This window comes from Labeo rohita, chromosome 16 (assembly GCF_022985175.1).
Source record: "Labeo rohita strain BAU-BD-2019 chromosome 16, IGBB_LRoh.1.0, whole genome shotgun sequence".
In the NCBI taxonomy this organism is placed as follows: Eukaryota; Metazoa; Chordata; class Actinopteri; order Cypriniformes; family Cyprinidae; genus Labeo; species Labeo rohita.
This window is the reverse complement of record NC_066884.1, coordinates 20,201,995-20,219,947: the sequence shown is the minus strand read 5'-3', so window position 1 is coordinate 20,219,947 and position 17,953 is coordinate 20,201,995. Positions and strand designations below refer to the sequence as shown.

Below are 17,953 nucleotides of genomic sequence, written 5' to 3'. Positions count from 1 at the left end.
CTGTAGAGATCTTACAAAAGCAAATTCTTTTCATTACACGGTGGTTCTTTTACTTTCTCTTGCTAAAGGCTGCCATCAGCCCTGTTTTTGGCCCAAACAAACCAAACAGACGAGGTCTCTATGCACAGGACGTGTACTGACACCAATACAACATGTCCAACCAAAAGCTTCACATCTTGGCTGAGCCTCAAAGTAGCAAGACAATTCAAGGACATTGGGAACTACTCAGAAACATGAAACAAAACAGCAATAAACTGTCTCAAATGGATTTGAATTGCAACAAGATCACATTTCAAGGCATTGTTACATTCCTGTAAAGAGCACATCCATTGTTAATGAATAAATCAAGGTGTTCTATTAGCACACCCATATTGGGCGGTTCGCATGCTAACGATGCTGGAAAAACGAGTTTGTAAATAACAAGGAATCGTTTGTTTTCATACGAATGTTTAAAATGAAGGTGTTATGAGTGAACATGAATTATACCTGATTTGAATTTTTCATTTTGTGGCCGTAAAAACGAACGATTCCTTGTTATTTAATATTGGCCTACTTGTTAGCATGCTACATGTTGTTAGCATCCATAGCCACTTTTGAAATTAAATGAATCTTAATCTTAATATAAAATATCATCAGTTCTCGCATCATCTACGAAATAAGCAGGTAAACAAAGTCGATAGAAAACGATAAAAGAAGATTTGCTTAAAGGTGCTGATTTGACTAGTTTCAAAGCGATCGGATGATTTAGTGACCGGCGTCGGTGGCACGTGTTTGGATGGTCACTCTTCTTGGTGGGTTCTGCTCTGTGCTGCGATTGGCTATCAGCTCTTGCAGCTGCAGAGCACCACCACCAATAAAACAGAACGCTGGGCAAACAGGGGCGGAGCAATCAACAGTCCCCTCCCACAGCACTCGCAAAGAGTGCGCGTCGTAAAAAGTGAGCCGTCCCTTTTCGAAGTCCAGACACAGTCCGAGGCGAGGTGGTAAGGGGGCGGTCAGGGGGCCGGTAGAAGTGTTAGACGCCCCACATTTGGGTAGTAAAATCTTGCCCATGCCCATTGTGAGGAAACAGAATGGAGGCGGACAGTCCTGGGCGTCTTCTGCGCCACTGTCATGACCACTGTCTGGATCGTACCTATGGAGAGAAATCGAGATGAACTATGTAATATTGCCTACATAAGTCAGCTCCCTGAGTAGTCAGCGCTTAAACATTTCTCCTCACCGAGGACTTGCCATGTCTTGTGGAAGATGGAACCACTCTTGTAGTTTTGCTTCAACACCCACTCCCACCTGCACACAAAGAAAACTTGCATTTTAACATTATAAATGGTTTCTGTCACTTCTGATCAATGCATCATGTACTAATTTCTATGTTGACCTTAACCAGGTAGGATCCAGGCTCCACCGAGCATGCCCAGTAGTGTCGTCCCTGTGTGATGGAAACATCGGCCACAAGGAGGTCAGAGGTGAGGTGACATGAGGTAAGAGCCCGATCAGCAGCCTGCAACAGAGTCATCCCAGGAACACTCCGGGCGTACGTCTGCCCTTTTCCCAGTGCCACCCGCTCCGCATGCAGGCCCCAGCGTGAGTCCAGGCAGAACGACAACACTGAGATTGAGGTATGCAGGAGGAGTGGAGTGGAGGAGAGGGTTGGAAAAGCCAGGTCATAAGGAGCAGAACACAAAAACGGAAGAGGATGAGGGAGTGAAAGGGGGGTGGGGGTGGGGAGGGATATGTATAGGTAAGCGTAAAAGGGAAGAAATGGGATTGGAAATTTGGAGAAAAGAGGGTAAACAGAGAGGACAGCAGGAACATTGCACATATTCCAGGACTCTAGGATTCAGAGGAGATCAAGCAGCTGATATATTCCATTTAAATAGGAATACAAGTCAAAGAAACAGCAGGAAGGTGGAGAATAACAGGTAACATAAGGAGAAATAATACAGAGAGAGGAGCAAAAAAAGAGACGTCAAACAGTTGTGGATATGCATGGAGAAATATTCTACTGATATGCAACAGAATCAATTGTATGAGAGAAAATGAAAGAGAATGTGATACACATGTAATAGCACAATAGATAGATAGATAGATAGATAGATAGATAGATAGATAGATAGACAGATAGATAGACAGATAGATAGATAGATAGATAGATAGATAGATAGATAGATAGATAGATAGATAGATGATCGATAGAAGATTAATTAATTAATCAGTAAATAAATGCACTGATGGATGGATAAATGGAGAACAGATGGATATTTAATATCAATAAATGAATGCATGAAAGAAAAAATGAATCAATGAATCATTTAATGGATGGATAGACAAGAAAACAGAAAGAAAAACAAACAAATGGATGAATGAAAGGAAGAATTAAGAAATGTATAGATGAATAAATGTAAAAAGAATAAGATCAGGTTCAGTTCTGTTAGAACAGGACAAAACTTTGATATGAATGGTTAGACAGATAGATAGATAGATAGATAGATAGATAGATAGATAGATAGATAGATAGATAGATAGATAGATAGATAGATAGACAAATAAATGATAGATAGATAGATAGATAGATAGATAGATAGATAGATAGATAGACAGATAGATAGACAAATAAAAGATAGATAGATAGATAGACAAATAAATGATAGATAGATAGATAGATAGATAGATAGATAGACAAATAAATGATAGATAGATAGATAGATAGATAGATAGATAGATAGATAGATAGACAAATAAAAGATAGATAGATAGATAGATAGACAAATAAATGATAGATAGATAGATAGATAGATAGATAGACAAATAAATGATAGATAGATAGATAGATAGATAGATAGACAAATAAATGATAGATAGATAGATAGATAGATAGATAGATAGATAGATAGATAGACAAATAAATGATAGATAGATAGATAGATAGATAGATAGATAGATAGATAGATAGATAGATAGATAGATAGATAGATAGATAGGTAGACAGACAAATAAATGATAGATAGACAGGTAGACAAATAAATGATAGATAAACAGACAAATAAATGATAGATAGATAGATAGATAGATAGATAGATAGACGGATAAATAGATAGATAGATAGATAGATAGACGGATAAATAGATAGATAGACTGATAGATGAACACGAGCAAATAAACAAACAAGTGGATAAATGACAGGAAGAATGAATAAATGGATGGGTGGATAATTGGAGAAAGAATAAGATCAGTTTCAGTTTGACAAAATTGTGATATGAATGCGTGAATAAATGGATAGATAGATAGATAGATAGATAGATAGATAGATAGATAGATAGATAGATAGATGAGCAAATTAATGACATGAGTTGATACAGAGGGATGGACGAAGGGATGGATGGATGGATGGATGGATGGATGGATGGATGGATGGATGGATGGATGATCAAGCAAACACTGACATGGATAATGGAAGATAGATTTATGGATGAATAAATCAATGAATTAATCAAATGGATAGACAACAAATATGAATGGATGGACAAGTGACTAAAACAAAGCAACAAACAGACAAATTAATGCATGGTTGGATGGATGGATGGAAGAATGAATTGATATAAACAAACAAATCATCTACTAAATAAATAGAGAATTGACGGGCCAAGTGAACAAACAAAAATGAACAAAAATGAAGATGAATGAATAAATCAGTTAATGAAAGCATCGATGGATGGAAAATTAATATCAGTGAATGAATGCACGAAAGAAAAAAATGAATCAAAGAATCATTTGAGATAGACAGATAGATAGATAGATAGATAGATAGATAGATAGATAGATAGATAGATAGATGAAAGGAAGAATAAATAAATAAACGGATGGATGGATAAATGGAGAAAGAATAAAAATAGACTGTAAACTTCAGTCTAAAAGTCGAAAAGTAGAATGAGTGGGAAAGATGCAAAATAAAAACGAAACATTCAATAATGTGATAAACTAGGGGGCTGGAGAAAAAGAAATGTGTCTCTGATATTTTATACTATATATTTGTATATAATGTATATATCTGTGTCTGGATGCATCTTACCTGGTGCAGGAGGTGTGTGTAGATACACCTCCTCACTGTACTCTCCAAACCCGGCCTTATTACAGCCTCGAACTCTCAGGACATACACACTGTCCATCTCTAGCTTGTCAATCACTGCATTAGTCCCACCCACATCATCCAGGCGCTGCCATGAACAGTGTGTGCCATTACTTCCTGAGCTTCCTTCAGACAAGACCCTTCCCCATAATGCCCCAGCTCCGCCCACTTTCCTCTGATACTCCACCGAGTAGTGCCAGGCGGGGGCGGAGTCCTGTGGGAGGCGCCAGCACAAATAAAGCTGGTCATAGGCCAAGGTCTTTTGAGTGTCAATCACAGGAGCCAATGGAGCTGCAGAAAGAAAGTAAGGGGTTGGATTAAATTCAAATGGATGTGCGTTTAATTATTATATTTGACACAGAAAAGCAAACTTTTATGAAAACCTTGTATGAAGTCCATGCTGCCGAGCGCTTTGAGTTCTCTGGAGACGTCCATCTGAAAGTGTCGGAACGAGGGATCAGCAGATAGAGAGAAATGCTGCAGATTTTCTATTGCTTTTACCAGTCTGAGGAGAAAAAGAGAGGAAAATCAAGTAAAACTTAAGTGAATACCAAGTGATCAAGTGTAATATAATATTCCCACATTTACTTTGTGTACTTTATTGAAAATGTTTCTATGGAAACACACAATAGCCTATTGTGAGATTTGTATTTCATAAATGCCCAGATCTGCACAGCAACCCACAAACATACACTCTAACCTGTTGTGCGTGACTCTGGCGGCCTGCACAAAGCACGACTGGTCAGTTTCCTTTAGCAGCTCTTGAGTGTATGTGAGCAGCCCTGCGTTTTCCAAAAGACTCTGTTTTTCTGAGAGCTGTGCGTTTAGAGACCCTGCCCGCTGCGAACGAGACCCCTCCAGCAACATGGCCAAGGCCCCCTGACGCTCCGCCAGCACGCCGCGCAATTCACTCACACACTGATTCAGCTGCTCCTTAGCCACTGCGCTGTTCACCTGAACACAGAGGTACAGAGAATAGCAAAGCTTGACTGTAAATTATTAGTATATATATTCAGACACCCGACGTAATATTTTTTTTTTTTTTTTTTTTTTAGTGGGTGCAGGACAATATAGTTCATTTATGTAAGTGAGGATAGCAAAATAAAGTAAGCTATGACATCACAGACTGAACAAAATTAACCATTGCTTGGTAATTGGTCAACAAAGGATTGATAGTTGTGTAAATATTGCAATATTAAATATTTTCAAAGTTATCTGACATTTTGAATTTGTTCTGACACAGTTTAACTTTTCTAAACTAAACCATTTTCGAAACTATAGCGAATAAACTGTGATAACGTGAGACACGTTGAAGGTGTCTGAATAAATTTTGGTTTGGCTGTATGGGAAGAGAGCTTTCATGTATTTTTTAAATATCATAAATATTTTAATAATTTAATATGTAAAAAATATTAATTATTTTAATTTATTAAATGCATTACATTTTATATTTAAAATATTTGCAATCAATTGATATTACATTTAATAACAATACATATTAAATGAATAATATTTTATTAGAATATATTATTATCAATAATTTAATTCATCATCATCATTATTTTTCACAAATAAATATTTCAGTTATTTTAATTTAAAACACCACTGAAAAAACTAAAAGGATACTAAAAACACTTCTCATTCCAGGTAAATCATGGAGAGAGAATGATCTGTTATCCATCTTTAGGTTTTATTTCCATATATGAAAGGAGACTCATGTCTTTTTAAATATCATAAATACTTTAAATCTAAATATTACATTGCATAATCTATTCAATTTATATTTTATAATTTATATATTCTATATTTATATGGAAGTCGGTTTCTTCAGTGAATAAAAAATTTAAAAAGGTAATTGCGACTTTTTATCTCACATTTCTGACCTTTTTTTTGCTAGTTTACATCTAGCAATTCTGACTTTCTTCTCCGAATTATGATTTACAAATTGTGTAAATTGCCATTGTGTGTTATAAAGTCAAAATTGTGAGATATAAACTCTCAGAATTACGAGATATAAAGTCACATTTCTCACTTTTTTCTCAGAATTACGTGATATAAACTCACAACTGTGAGAAATTAAGTAAAACCTCTGAATTCTGAATAAACTTGCAATTTCAAGTTATAAAGTCCAATTTAGAGGGAAAAAAGACTGATATGTGACCCTGGACCACAAAACCATTCAAAAGAGTCTTTTTTTTTTTAATTGAGACTTATACATCATCTGAAAGCTGTCCATTGCTGTAAGCTCTCCATTGATGTATGGTTTGTTAGGAAATGACAATATTTGGTCAAGATACAACTATTTGAAAATCTGGAGTCTGAAGGTCCAAAAAAATCTAAATATTAAGAAAATCGCCTTTAAAGTTGTCCATATGAAGTTCTTAGCAATGCATATTACGAATCAAAAATTAGGTTTTGATATATTTACAGTAGGAAATTTTCATTCATGTTCCATGAATGTCTTCATGGAACATGATCTTTACTTAATATCCTAATTATTTTTCCATAAAAAAAAAAAAAAAAAAATAGACAATTTTAACCTATACAATGTATTGCTGGCTACTGCTACAAATATACCCATGCTACTGGATTTGTGGTCCAGGGTCACATATGTTCTCAGAATTGCAAGTTTATATCTCACATTTCTGACTTAACTTGCAATTGCGTGTTATAAAGTCAGAATTGCGAGATATAAACGTGAAATTCTGAGAAAAACAGCCACAATTGCGAGTTTGTATCATATAAAAGTCCGAATTGTGAGATAAACTCACAGTTGCGAAAAATAAAGTCAACTGCGAGATAAAAACTTGCAATTCTGACTTTTTTTCTACAATTCTGACTTTTTCTCACAATTGTGACTTTATATATCACGCAATTCTGAAAAAAAGTCAGAATTGTGACATTATCTCACAATTCTGTCTTTTATGTGAAATTGCAATTGACTTTTACTTGCAATTGCAAGTTTTAAAGTCCAATTTTGAAGGAGAAAAGAATACGCAATTCTCAGAATTGCAAGTGTATATCTCGCAATTCTGACTTTATATCATGCAATTCTGAGGAAAAAAGTAAGAACTGCGAGTTTCTAATTCATGACTTTATAATTTGTAGCTGCGAGTTTATATCTCACAATTCTGGGAAAAAGTCAGAATAGTGAGATGTAAACTCGCAATTGCAAAAAAAAACAAAAAAAAACAGATTCGTAATTACCCTTTTTTATTTTTTATTGAGTGGCAGAAATGGTCTTCCATATATTTCAAATATTTACATGAAATTATAATAAATCTTACATAAAATATAAATATTAATTAAAACTATAAATAAATACAAAAGTCTATATAAATAACTAATTAAAGTATTATCAATAATAATAATAACAACAAAAGTTTTTTTTTTTTTTTTTTTTTACAATGAATTATGGTCATCCCCACCATGACATTTGACCCCAAATGTATATATAGACGGGTTTTGTTTTTCATGCTTTTAATGATCAGGACAGTAGAGAATGTCAGGAAAGTGTGGGGTGGAGAGTTGGGAATGGTCACCAAACTCGGGTCACCAGAGGTGCTATCAGCGTCAACATATATAATTGTTGTTAACATAATATTTCACAATTTCCATCATTTTCTCAATTTTGACTGCTAAAAGTGTATAACACCTGAAAAAACACTCCCCCCGTTCTGTTTCCACACCACTCGGATACCCTGAGCTGAAGAGATGTCTCACAAACACTGAAAGCATTATTAAAACACCAGTGCTGTGTACCTCAGTCTGAGCGATGCCGCTCTCTACTTGGGTGATCTGTGCCTGTACAGAATCCTGATTGGCCAAGATGTAGTTCATCTCCTTGGTGATCTTCTCCTGTGATTTCACAACATGGAGAACGATGAGTTATGTTAAACACCGACAACACCGTACAGTTTCTGCTAGAGCTGCCTAGACATTGAGAGGAAATCCTCTCCTGTCAACTCTTGATCATTCAGAGCTGTGCAGGGTTAGAGCTTAGACATATTAGACCAAATAACCATTTTATACAGGAAAGAAAGGCATGTTGGGCATATTTATAATGTTTATAGTCTAAAGACTATAAAGCGCATAAAGATTAATGTCAGGAATGGATACCTTTAGAGTTTGGTAAGCCAGCGCAATAGGTATGATCTTGTGTCCACTGTGGGTTCGACGGAGTTTACAAAGTGGGCATAACAAACGCTGGCATGACCTGCAGTAAAACTGCAATCTTTCCTGCTCGTGCTCCACACACACTAACACCTGCATGTGAGTGAGAGAAAGAGAAAAATGAGAAAAAGGAGAGACAGACAAGGAAGAAGACAGAAAAAATAAAATGAGGTTAAGGGGAACTTTCGAGTCAACAGTTTATAAAAAATCATCTGTGTTGACTGCTGTGGAAAAGAACAATATTTGAATACTGTTTGCATGAGATTGAGTTCAAAGTAGCTAAAAGAATCCACTATCATGTGGATAAACATATAAATAAAAACAATGCAAAATACTGTTTTGCCCATGTTTACATAACACATTCAGAAGTGTGGGTCGGGGAATTTTTTTACCAGTTTCAAAAGAAGTATTTTATGCTCACTAAGGCTGCTCTTATGTATTAAACTTACAGTAACAACAGATCTATCATGACAACATTTAGCATTGTAATTGATATGGCAATGTTAATGTATTTGGACAACTAGCATATATGTGACCCTGGTCCACAAAACCAGTCACAAGGTCATTTTTTTTATTGTCAGCTTTTTATTGATGTATGGTTTGTTATGAGACAATATTTGGCAGAGATACAACTATTTGAAAATCTGGAATCTGAGGGTGCAAAGAAATCAAAATATTGAAAAAAATCGCCTTTAAAGTTGTCCAAATGAAGTTCTTAGCAATGCATATTGCTAATCAAAAATTACGTTTTGTTACATTTACAGTAGGATATTTACAAAATATCTTCATGGAACATGATTTTTACTTAATATCCTGATGATTTTTGGCATAAAAGAAAAATCAGTAATTTTGCACCATACAGTTTATTGTTGGCTATTGCTGCAAATATATCCATGCTACTTAAGACTGCTTTTGTGGTCCAGGGTCACATATAATAACCTGTAGCAGATCTATACAGGTGGAGCTGGGGAGGTGGAGGGTTTCAGAGAAAGTCAGAAAGCATGGTGTGATTGCTCTAGTGGATGCAAACCAGCCATTTAAATGTAAGGTAGCAATCTTATTGGCTGCATATCTAGCATGAACCAGTCAGCTTGTGCCAAGTAGTTTAACGCTGTGAGTATCATCATTTTGCAATAACGACCCATTAATATTATGAAATCTTATTACAGTTTAAATAACTGTTTTCTATTTCAATATATTTTAATATATAATTTATTCCTGTAATGCAAAGCTCAATTTTTAGCATCATTACTCATTATAGTCTTTAGTGTCACATGACCCTTGAGATATCATTCTGATATGCTGATTTGGTGCTCATGAAACATTTCTTGTTGAAAACAAATGTGCTGCTTAATATTTCAAGCAGTGATACAAACGTAACTGCAGGATTCTTTGATAAATAGGCCACGTTCACACTTCAGTTTTTGGGATTGACAACCGCATTTACTTAAAGGTGTGAGTCTCATTTCTCTGTCACTGTAAGTTAACAAAACCACAAATTAAAGCATGCAGCACACGGTAGATACGTGTTTGTGTGGCAGAGCTGTTACATATATGAGCTGTTATAGGCAGAGCTGTTATAAATATGACAAGAACTCAGCGTCAAACTGTTTTAGAACAAATTCTTCTTAGTAATGTCAGATAAAGCCGGGCTCACACTACAGGATTTTTAAAATCCTAACCGATTATGAAATCTGGTTGCAGCGCACACATAACGAGGATCTTTGCAGATTATCTTCCCTGAAATCTTAAACATGCACACACTACAAGATTTGAAAATTGTGGCATATCACACACTATAAGATATTATTAAGATTATCATGACGAAGGGAGCGCCTCACGTGATCTTTCCTTGCACCATGCGGTTGTGGTATGTTTTCGACACATTATACAGTGTTACTACAAAAACATAAGAAGCAGTTTCTTCCATCTCCACTATCCAATGAACCATATAGCAGCTGTTTTGCGGTCACGCATTGGCTGTTGTGAAAGTACTGATGTAATCAATTTTACTGGTAGTCCACTATATGAAGATCTGTTTTGCTACAATATGTCGCAGTTTACTTTATTTTGCTATCCTAGTCAAAAATATATATAAAAATGTCTGAATAATTTTGGTCTGACTGTATATGGCTAATACATTTCTTCAAAACACTGGCAGTTGTGCCTGGAGTTTATAGTTTGATTCAAGACTCTCTCTCTTTATGTTTGAGCTCCATGAGTGTTGATCCTCTTTCTGAACACAGTCCCATGTGTTTTTACCTTGGGCCTGAAGCTGTGTGTGGGCAGGATGTGTTCGTGTTGAGCTCGCGGCGTGCCCCAGGGGTGGTACAGCTTGAAGCACTCATTACAGAAGTTGGACCTGCAGTCAGCGCAACCTTTGGTGGCCTCCAGAGCCTGAGGAGGTTTGCAGAACTGACACATGACTGCCATGCTGCCGAGACTCACTGTGTGCCTGTACCTGCACATACGAACAAAGAAAGCCATCAGTCATCTATTGAGCATTCAAAATAAATAACGTGAGGCTAATCTGAAAAGTAAACACGTGTGGATTGGGTTACATGTACGCATGCTTGTTTAATTTGTGTACATGAAATATAGCATGCGTGTGTGGTTTATTGTGATGCAGATGCGACTCAGCTGCATCTACTCAGCAACTTTCAATAAAACAAAGCATTCAGCTTCCCAATTTTCTCACAATTTCTCTTTTAAAGGAAAGGTTCAACCCACAAGTGTTAGATTTTATTTATTTATTATAGATGGAACATCATGTCTTTATTTAAATAGTTTAACAATTTAACATACATGTTTTAAATGCCTTTTTAATGTTATCTGTTTTTGTTTTCACATTCCATAACAAATCTTGTGCCAGACACGATCAGTCATGTACGAAGCTCCACACATGACATGCGGAAGAAAGAACAGATCTTGTTTCTATGATTTAAAGAATAAGTTCACACAACCTATTAATTTGTGTTCACATTGTACTCATGTTTCCTTGTTTCCTTGGCTCTGTAGACTAGTCATGTGACACAAATGTTAAAATAATAATAATAATAATAATTGGTTACATCACACTGACATCACAATGTTACAATGTCAAACCTGATGTTTTGCAACTAAATGCATATTTTAAAAGACGCTGATGCAATCTTCATAAAATGAATGCAAAATTTCATTCTGTTTTTTACATAAAGCGAAATGCTTGGAACTTATTATGCTTTTTTATTATTTTGGAGCTTGACGGGGCCTCATATGGTTAATGTATTCTTTAAACACTCTCTAAGAAGGAAAATCATACATGTTTTGAATCACATTTTCATTTTTGAGTTAAATATATTTTCGCTTGCTTTTTAAAGCTGTAATGGAGCCTACACAGCGTTATGGTGGTTTGGAAAGCTTAAGGCTATTGGCTTGTGCACATTTTTACTCAAGTTCAGATTGGATGCCATGCATGCTTTTTACTGGAAGGAAGAAACTAAATATTTTTCTGTCTCCTCCTTTTCTCAACCTTATTTTGCTATGACAGCAAGGTGATTTCATTGGTCCACGTAGTGCACAAGCACATTCAAAGAGCTATCGATCTCTATGGTGATGTGCCTATGAATAGATGCAAGTTCATCTGCTCAAGTATTCAAAACCAGTAGAACAACATTTCTGCATTGTACAGCGCAGTTACTGGAATTGATTCTAATGTAGCACCAGTTCAGAAAAGCAGGAATTCTGAAGAATGTGAGAGAAAGAGAGACCTCTCCACTATGCGCTCCAGCGTGAGGTTTCTCAGACAGTCTGCGAGCCCTCTTTCTCCCAGCTCCACGTCTTTTCCGCAGGTGGGACAGGGGAACAGCATGATCACAGGCGGGGTGTCTTTACGCCTGCGTCCTGGATGTGTCCCACACACTGTACAAAGAGAGAGAGAGATACAGATAGAAAAAGCTGTTTCCAACATTAAAGCTTCTGTAAGCCCCAATAAATCTAAGCTGGGAGGAAGAATGGAAAAGCTAATCAATGCAGAAAGAGAACAGAATCTAGTCCCGCTGTGTGCTGACACATTCAGAATCAGCCCATCACGATGGCTGCTACATTTAAACACACACACACACCTGCGAAGTGCAGCACAGATGCAATACAACAGAATGATACAGCAACATCTATAAACTTTTGCACAGAGCTGAAACTATGCTATGCTATGCTATAACTAAATATTTTTCTTTAAATACGTAAAGTTTAAATACCAAAATTACTTTAAAATAAACATAATTATAACAAATAAATAATTAAATTGACATGCTGTCATGTTTTATTAAAATTCTTTTAGTGAATAAAAAAGCACATATACTAACTATACTGCCGCAGCACAAATATAGCATATATAATCAATCCAAACAGGTGGAACTGGGGAGGTGGAGGGTTTCAGAGGAAATATGAAAGGACGCTGCGAAATGCTCTAGTGATAAAAATATTTTTTTTTTTACAAATAATATTTTATCTAATTAAAGGAGTAGTTCACTTCCAGAACAAAAATGTACAGATACTGAACTCACCCCGTTGTCATCCAAAATATTCATGCCATTCTTTCTTCAGTTCGTAAAGAAATTATGTTTTCTGAGGAAAATATTTCAGGAATTATCTCCATATAGTGGACTTCAATGGAGCCTGTGAGTTTGAACATCCAAAATGCAGTTTCAATGCAGCTTCAAAAGGCTCTAAATGATCCCAGCCGAGGAATAAGGGTCTTATCTAGCAAAACGATTATATTATATACTTTTTAAACCTCAAGTGCTCATCTTGTCCAGCTCTGCAATGCGCATGCGTACTCTGTGTAATCCGAGTTAATACAGTTAGGGTATGTCGTAAAACTCCCATCTTGTTTTCTTCTCCAACTTCAAAACTGTCCTACATCACTGTTTTACCTTTTTTTGTAAAGGGCGTTTGACCTTCTTCACTTTGTAAACACTGAGTCAGTACTTCTGCAGCGATGTAGGGCGATGTTTGGGAGTTTTTCTACATACCCTAACTGTACTGACCCGGATTACACAGAGTACACATGCGCGTGGCAGAGCTAGACAAGACGAGCATCTGAGGTTAAAAAGTATATAATTTTTTATTTTTTTTTTAGAAAATTACCCTTCGTTTCGCTAGATAAGACCCTTATTCCTCGGCTGGAATCGTTTAGAGCTCTTCGAAGCTTCGAAACTGCATTTTGGACGTTCTAACTCACAGGCACCATTGAAGTCCACTATATGGAGAAAAATCCTGAAATGTTTTCCTTAAAAAAACATAACTTCTTTATGCCTGGATGACAACGGGGTCAGTACATTATCTGTAAATTTTTGTTCTGGAAGTGAACTACTCCTTTAATTTAGACAAATAATATATAAATTGTAATTATTAAATAATAAGTAAATAAATTATTAAAATGACAGGATTTTTAAATTTAACTGATAATTAGTTTGAGCTAAAATTATTTGATTGTGGGAGAATAAAAGTACTGCAAAGAGATGCAAGAGTTTAAAATTAGATGCCAGAGTCATACAAATTTTGATAAAATTGATAAAAAAAAATTAATACATTTTTTCAGCAAGGATGCGAAAAATTGATCTAAAGTGATAGTAAAGACTTTAAATTGTTCTCTTTCAAATCCTGATTTGAATCCTGATTTTAAAAATCCCGTTTTTCACAAAAATATTAAGCAGCACAACTGTTAAACACTGATAATAATAAGGCTATGTTTACACTAGTGCATTTTAATTTTAAAACGCATAACTTTTGCTACGGTTACACCTGTTGTTTACACTACTCCAGCATTTTCGACCCCCAAAATCAAAGACTCTCGAAAACACTGCAGATCCCGTTTTAGTTTGAAAACTCAGTGTAAACTGACCAAAACCAAGACTTTTGAAAATGATGGTGTGGCTGCACACATTCGCTCTCCATCATGCTCATTATGAATGGTCATGTGATACGCATTTTCGGTTGTGTAGTGAGAATGGAGGTCGTTTCTGAAACGCCAGTGTAGACGAGCATCGTTTTCATTTTAAAACGACGTCTTAAAAAGAAAACGCACTAGTGTAAACAGGGCCTAAAAATTTTTCTTGAGCAAAAATCAGCATGTTTGAATGATTTCTGAAGGATCTAGAGTAACGATGCTGAAAATATAGCTTTGCCATCACAGAAATGAATTAATTTTAAAACATATTAAAATAAATATTTCACAATATTACAGTGTTTACTGTATTTTGAATCAAATAAATGCAGCCTTGGTGAGCAAAGCGTTAAAAAATCTTACCGACCACAAACCTTTCAATGGTAGTGTACAGTTTAGTGGTTGATATAATAAATACTTGAGTGCAGAAATGTCCCAAAATGCCATTTAATAGAATGTCAGCACACTTTAATTTGATCTCGTGCCTATTGTTGAACACACAAACCTGTTCTGATCACCCGGTCTAGGCGGTCTGTTTTGGGCGGAGGCCGGCGTGTTTGTCGGGGAGAGCGTGTGATGGGGCTTGAGGTGGGGGTGTTGGGCTCTGGTGGGAGTTCGGGTGGAGGGTATCCTCTCTGAACCAAGACTTCTGCCGCACACAGAATGCACACGCTGTGCATACAAGGCAACACTATCGGCTGCTTCACCATCTCCTCACACACTGGACAGTGCAGCTCTCTCTCTATGCTCTTCATATTGGACTGGACAGAGAATAAGAGACAGAGTTAAATAAATAATTAGCACAGCAATCAAACAAGCAAGCTCTTTATGGTATAGATTAGCTGACATTTATAGACATAGATCATAGCCATATATCCTATTAAAATACTTAATTCCTAATGTTATATGTGCAGTTTTTGTTTTTGAAGCACTGTAGATTTTAAAGATGTTATATTTGGAGTGGAACGTTTTTTAGTTTCCATTTTAATGATAGAAATTGATTATGAATTGTGCTATGGAATTTTTCTAAGGTAAACAATATGGAAATAGGCTAGTCAGAACTGATAAACGTCAGAACATTTGCCTATCAGAAGGAAGATTTGCATATCAAATATTAACACACACAAACAGCCATGCTGTTTATTAAAACCACAGTCAATACTTCCTTTATTAGTACTTTTTATAAATTACCCCCATGTGGGTAATTTGGAGTAACAATGGGAATCTTTTTTGCAATATTCAAATCATGATGTTTTCTATGTAGCGGCACATGCAATATGACTAATATTTGTAGCAGCTTTATTTTATTCATAATTGAATTATTTAAGAGTTGTTTTCATTTTTGACTCCAACAGGAGTGTGTAAATGCATCTGAAACATTTCAAGTGCAGGAAAGTACAGGAGCGTCACTCATCGAACTTGAAAAACTTGATGCTGGCTTCTGTAATAAAGATTAAGGTTACAGAAATCTCGTTTATTTACATTCCAGCCACCCGAGCTTCATATCAGGTATTAAACTTAAGAGTCATTTTAAGGAAGTAAACATAATCATTCACCAGTGAAATCTAAATTAAAGAAATTACAGTAGAGTTCAACAGTTCTTGAAGTAAATTCAATTCATTTCATCTCCAGTTCATTTTCTGTACAGGGGAACCGATTTTGAAAGATAAATGAATGATAAACTTTTAAAGACAAACCTACTTTGAGCTCCATGTTTGTTAATTGATGGTTTATGCATTTGTTAAAGCTATCAGTTCACATTATTTCAACTTATTCTTTAAATAATCATGTTTAACACTGGAATTTCTGGCGAAAAACTGCATGACCAATGATTTATTTTCATTCAGTTACATCAGTTTTTCTTGTACCTTTGTTTTGTTCCGTTTTCATATAATCAAATGCAAAGAAAATGCTGACACACTCATCCTACCAGACATGTGCTCAGCTAGTTTAGCTGGTTAACAAGACGTTCTTGAAGCCAACCCAGCTGAAAAAAGCCCTCAACCGCTTCAAACCAGCTTGGGAGACCAGCAAATCAATTTTTGGCTATTTTAAGCTATTCTGTGTTCAGAATTCTAGCTATTACTTTCCTCACAGCTGACAGCATATATATTTAATTTAGTCAATAAGCCATTAAAATAATTAAAGTCGCCCAGCTGTCTTCTCTCAGTCTTTTAGACGCTCCAGTTTGTCCACGTGTTCACGCAGGCGTTTCCCACAGAGGCTTCCAGGCCTCAGAGCGCTTGCATCCCGTCTCTATGGCAACATGCACAGTGATAAGGCCTTTACCTTTTCTTGAATTTAAAAAGCCTTCTTTATCTTTCCTTTAAGTCGTTACATCAATGTATACGTTGTATCAACGTTTGATACGCGTCAGTAAGACTCAAAGGTAGACTGAATACGCCAGTATATTCAATCTATAAATAAACACGCGTATTCATTATATATTAGGCCTACACGAGGGAAAGCATATATACATATATATCCAAAAAGAAAATCAGCCGTGGCCTACATGCGCTTCAGTAGCTGGTAGCAGACCAGAATAAAAAAAATGATCTACTCGGTTTCTGTTTACAGGTGTTATTCATACATTCCGAGGAAATTATATGCTCTGAATAAAGAACGGAGTGTTTATTTATTTTAACGCTATTTTTAAATGTTACATCCGACTGTAAAAAAATACCTAAATGCCCCATTTCTAAGAAAGATGACGTGTGTTCGTGTTAAATAACATTCGCAAATGCAAATCACAGATCATGTGCAAATCCATGGTTTTGAGGATGCAAATGTACTTACGCTTATGCGCACGAGAGCGTCCATTATGGATGTAAAGGTTTGCAACTCCGCATCTGCCATTGCTGGAAATATCCCGGTCGTTCAGTTAATATTAAATGAAATAACGCTATTATCTATATAGAGAATCAGGATCAAAACAACTAACGGCTTATTAAGATCAGGACACCGCGAAATAAACCGAAATTGTTGTTTTTGCAACTGAAATTGACTGCTGTAAGACAAACATTTACGTTATAATGATATTATTTGTGTCTAATATATCAGAGAGGTCCAATTTAACGCAATCCATGATGATGTAGGGGTTTTCCAACAGTGCTTGCTGTGGTCTATTCTGACGGATGTTGAGCCATCCATGTAGTCGATGGATGTTGTGAGGTGTTCGGGGGAGATCAGTAATGAGCATGCGCAGGGATGCTGAGCGCGCCGCTTGCGTTCCAGTCAAGGGTGGAACGTGATATAATATAATATTTATAATATGTAATTTTTAATAATATTTTGTATAATGTATAATATTTATTTTCAGCATCTGTATATATTTACCAGTCAAAAGTTTTGTAACAGTAAGATTTTTAATGCTTTTAAAGAAGTCTCTTCTGCTCACCAAGCGTGCATTTATTTGATCCAAAGTACAGCAAAAGTATTACAAATCTGAAATATTTTTACTATTTAAAATAACTGTTTTCTATTTGAATATATTTTAACATGTAATTTATTCCTGTGATTCAGTGCTGAATTTTTAGCATCATTACTCAAGTCTTCAGCTAGTGTGACATGATCCTTCAGAAATCATTCTAATGTTCTGATTTGCTAATAAATATTTATTATTATTATTATTATTATTTTATAATGTCATGTTTATTTGAGGAATATAATGTTCCGAATAATTTTCTTTCACAAAAATAAATAAATAAATAAATAAATAAATAAATAAC

General features: G+C 35.6%; 1 protein-coding gene across 4 annotated transcripts; it reads right to left on the bottom strand.

The window, feature by feature from the left end:
* Positions 1-352: 352 nt before the first annotated feature.
* On the bottom strand, positions 353-17,470 carry trim46a (tripartite motif containing 46a). 4 transcript variants are annotated; one of them, XM_051130716.1, is made up of 12 exons: positions 17,022-17,465; positions 14,731-14,986; positions 12,049-12,199; positions 10,562-10,760; positions 8,246-8,392; positions 7,889-7,984; positions 4,827-5,080; positions 4,510-4,631; positions 4,070-4,417; positions 1,379-1,608; positions 1,223-1,290; positions 353-1,135 (listed from the first exon to the last, which is right to left on the bottom strand). In XM_051130716.1, exons 1-12 carry the CDS (start codon positions 17,079-17,081, stop codon positions 745-747), a joined length of 2,322 nt encoding a protein of 773 aa, XP_050986673.1. In that variant the 5' UTR covers positions 17,082-17,465; the 3' UTR covers positions 353-744. The 4 variants fall into 4 exon arrangements, with proteins under 4 accessions (XP_050986673.1, XP_050986676.1, XP_050986675.1 ...); XM_051130719.1 differs by lacking the exons at positions 353-1,135; positions 1,223-1,290; positions 1,379-1,608 and adding an exon at positions 1,767-1,858 and having other exon boundaries at positions 17,022-17,466; XM_051130718.1 differs by lacking the exons at positions 353-1,135; positions 1,223-1,290; positions 1,379-1,608 and adding an exon at positions 2,946-3,618 and having other exon boundaries at positions 17,022-17,470.
* Between the last annotated feature and the right edge of the window lie 483 nt (positions 17,471-17,953).

Bases quoted from the DNA above. Each gene is read 5' to 3' on its own strand.
- trim46a (XM_051130716.1), bottom strand. From the start codon at position 17,081: ATGGCAGATGCGGAGTTGCAAACCTTTACATCCATAATGGACGCTCTC. The intron at 12,200-14,730 runs GTTTGTGTGTTC...CTCTTTGTACAG, and splicing joins AGACCGGGTGATCAGAACAG to TGTGTGGGACACATCCAGGA. The intron at 5,081-7,888 runs GTACACAGCACT...CTCTGTGTTCAG, and splicing joins GCGGCATCGCTCAGACTGAG to GTGAACAGCGCAGTGGCTAA.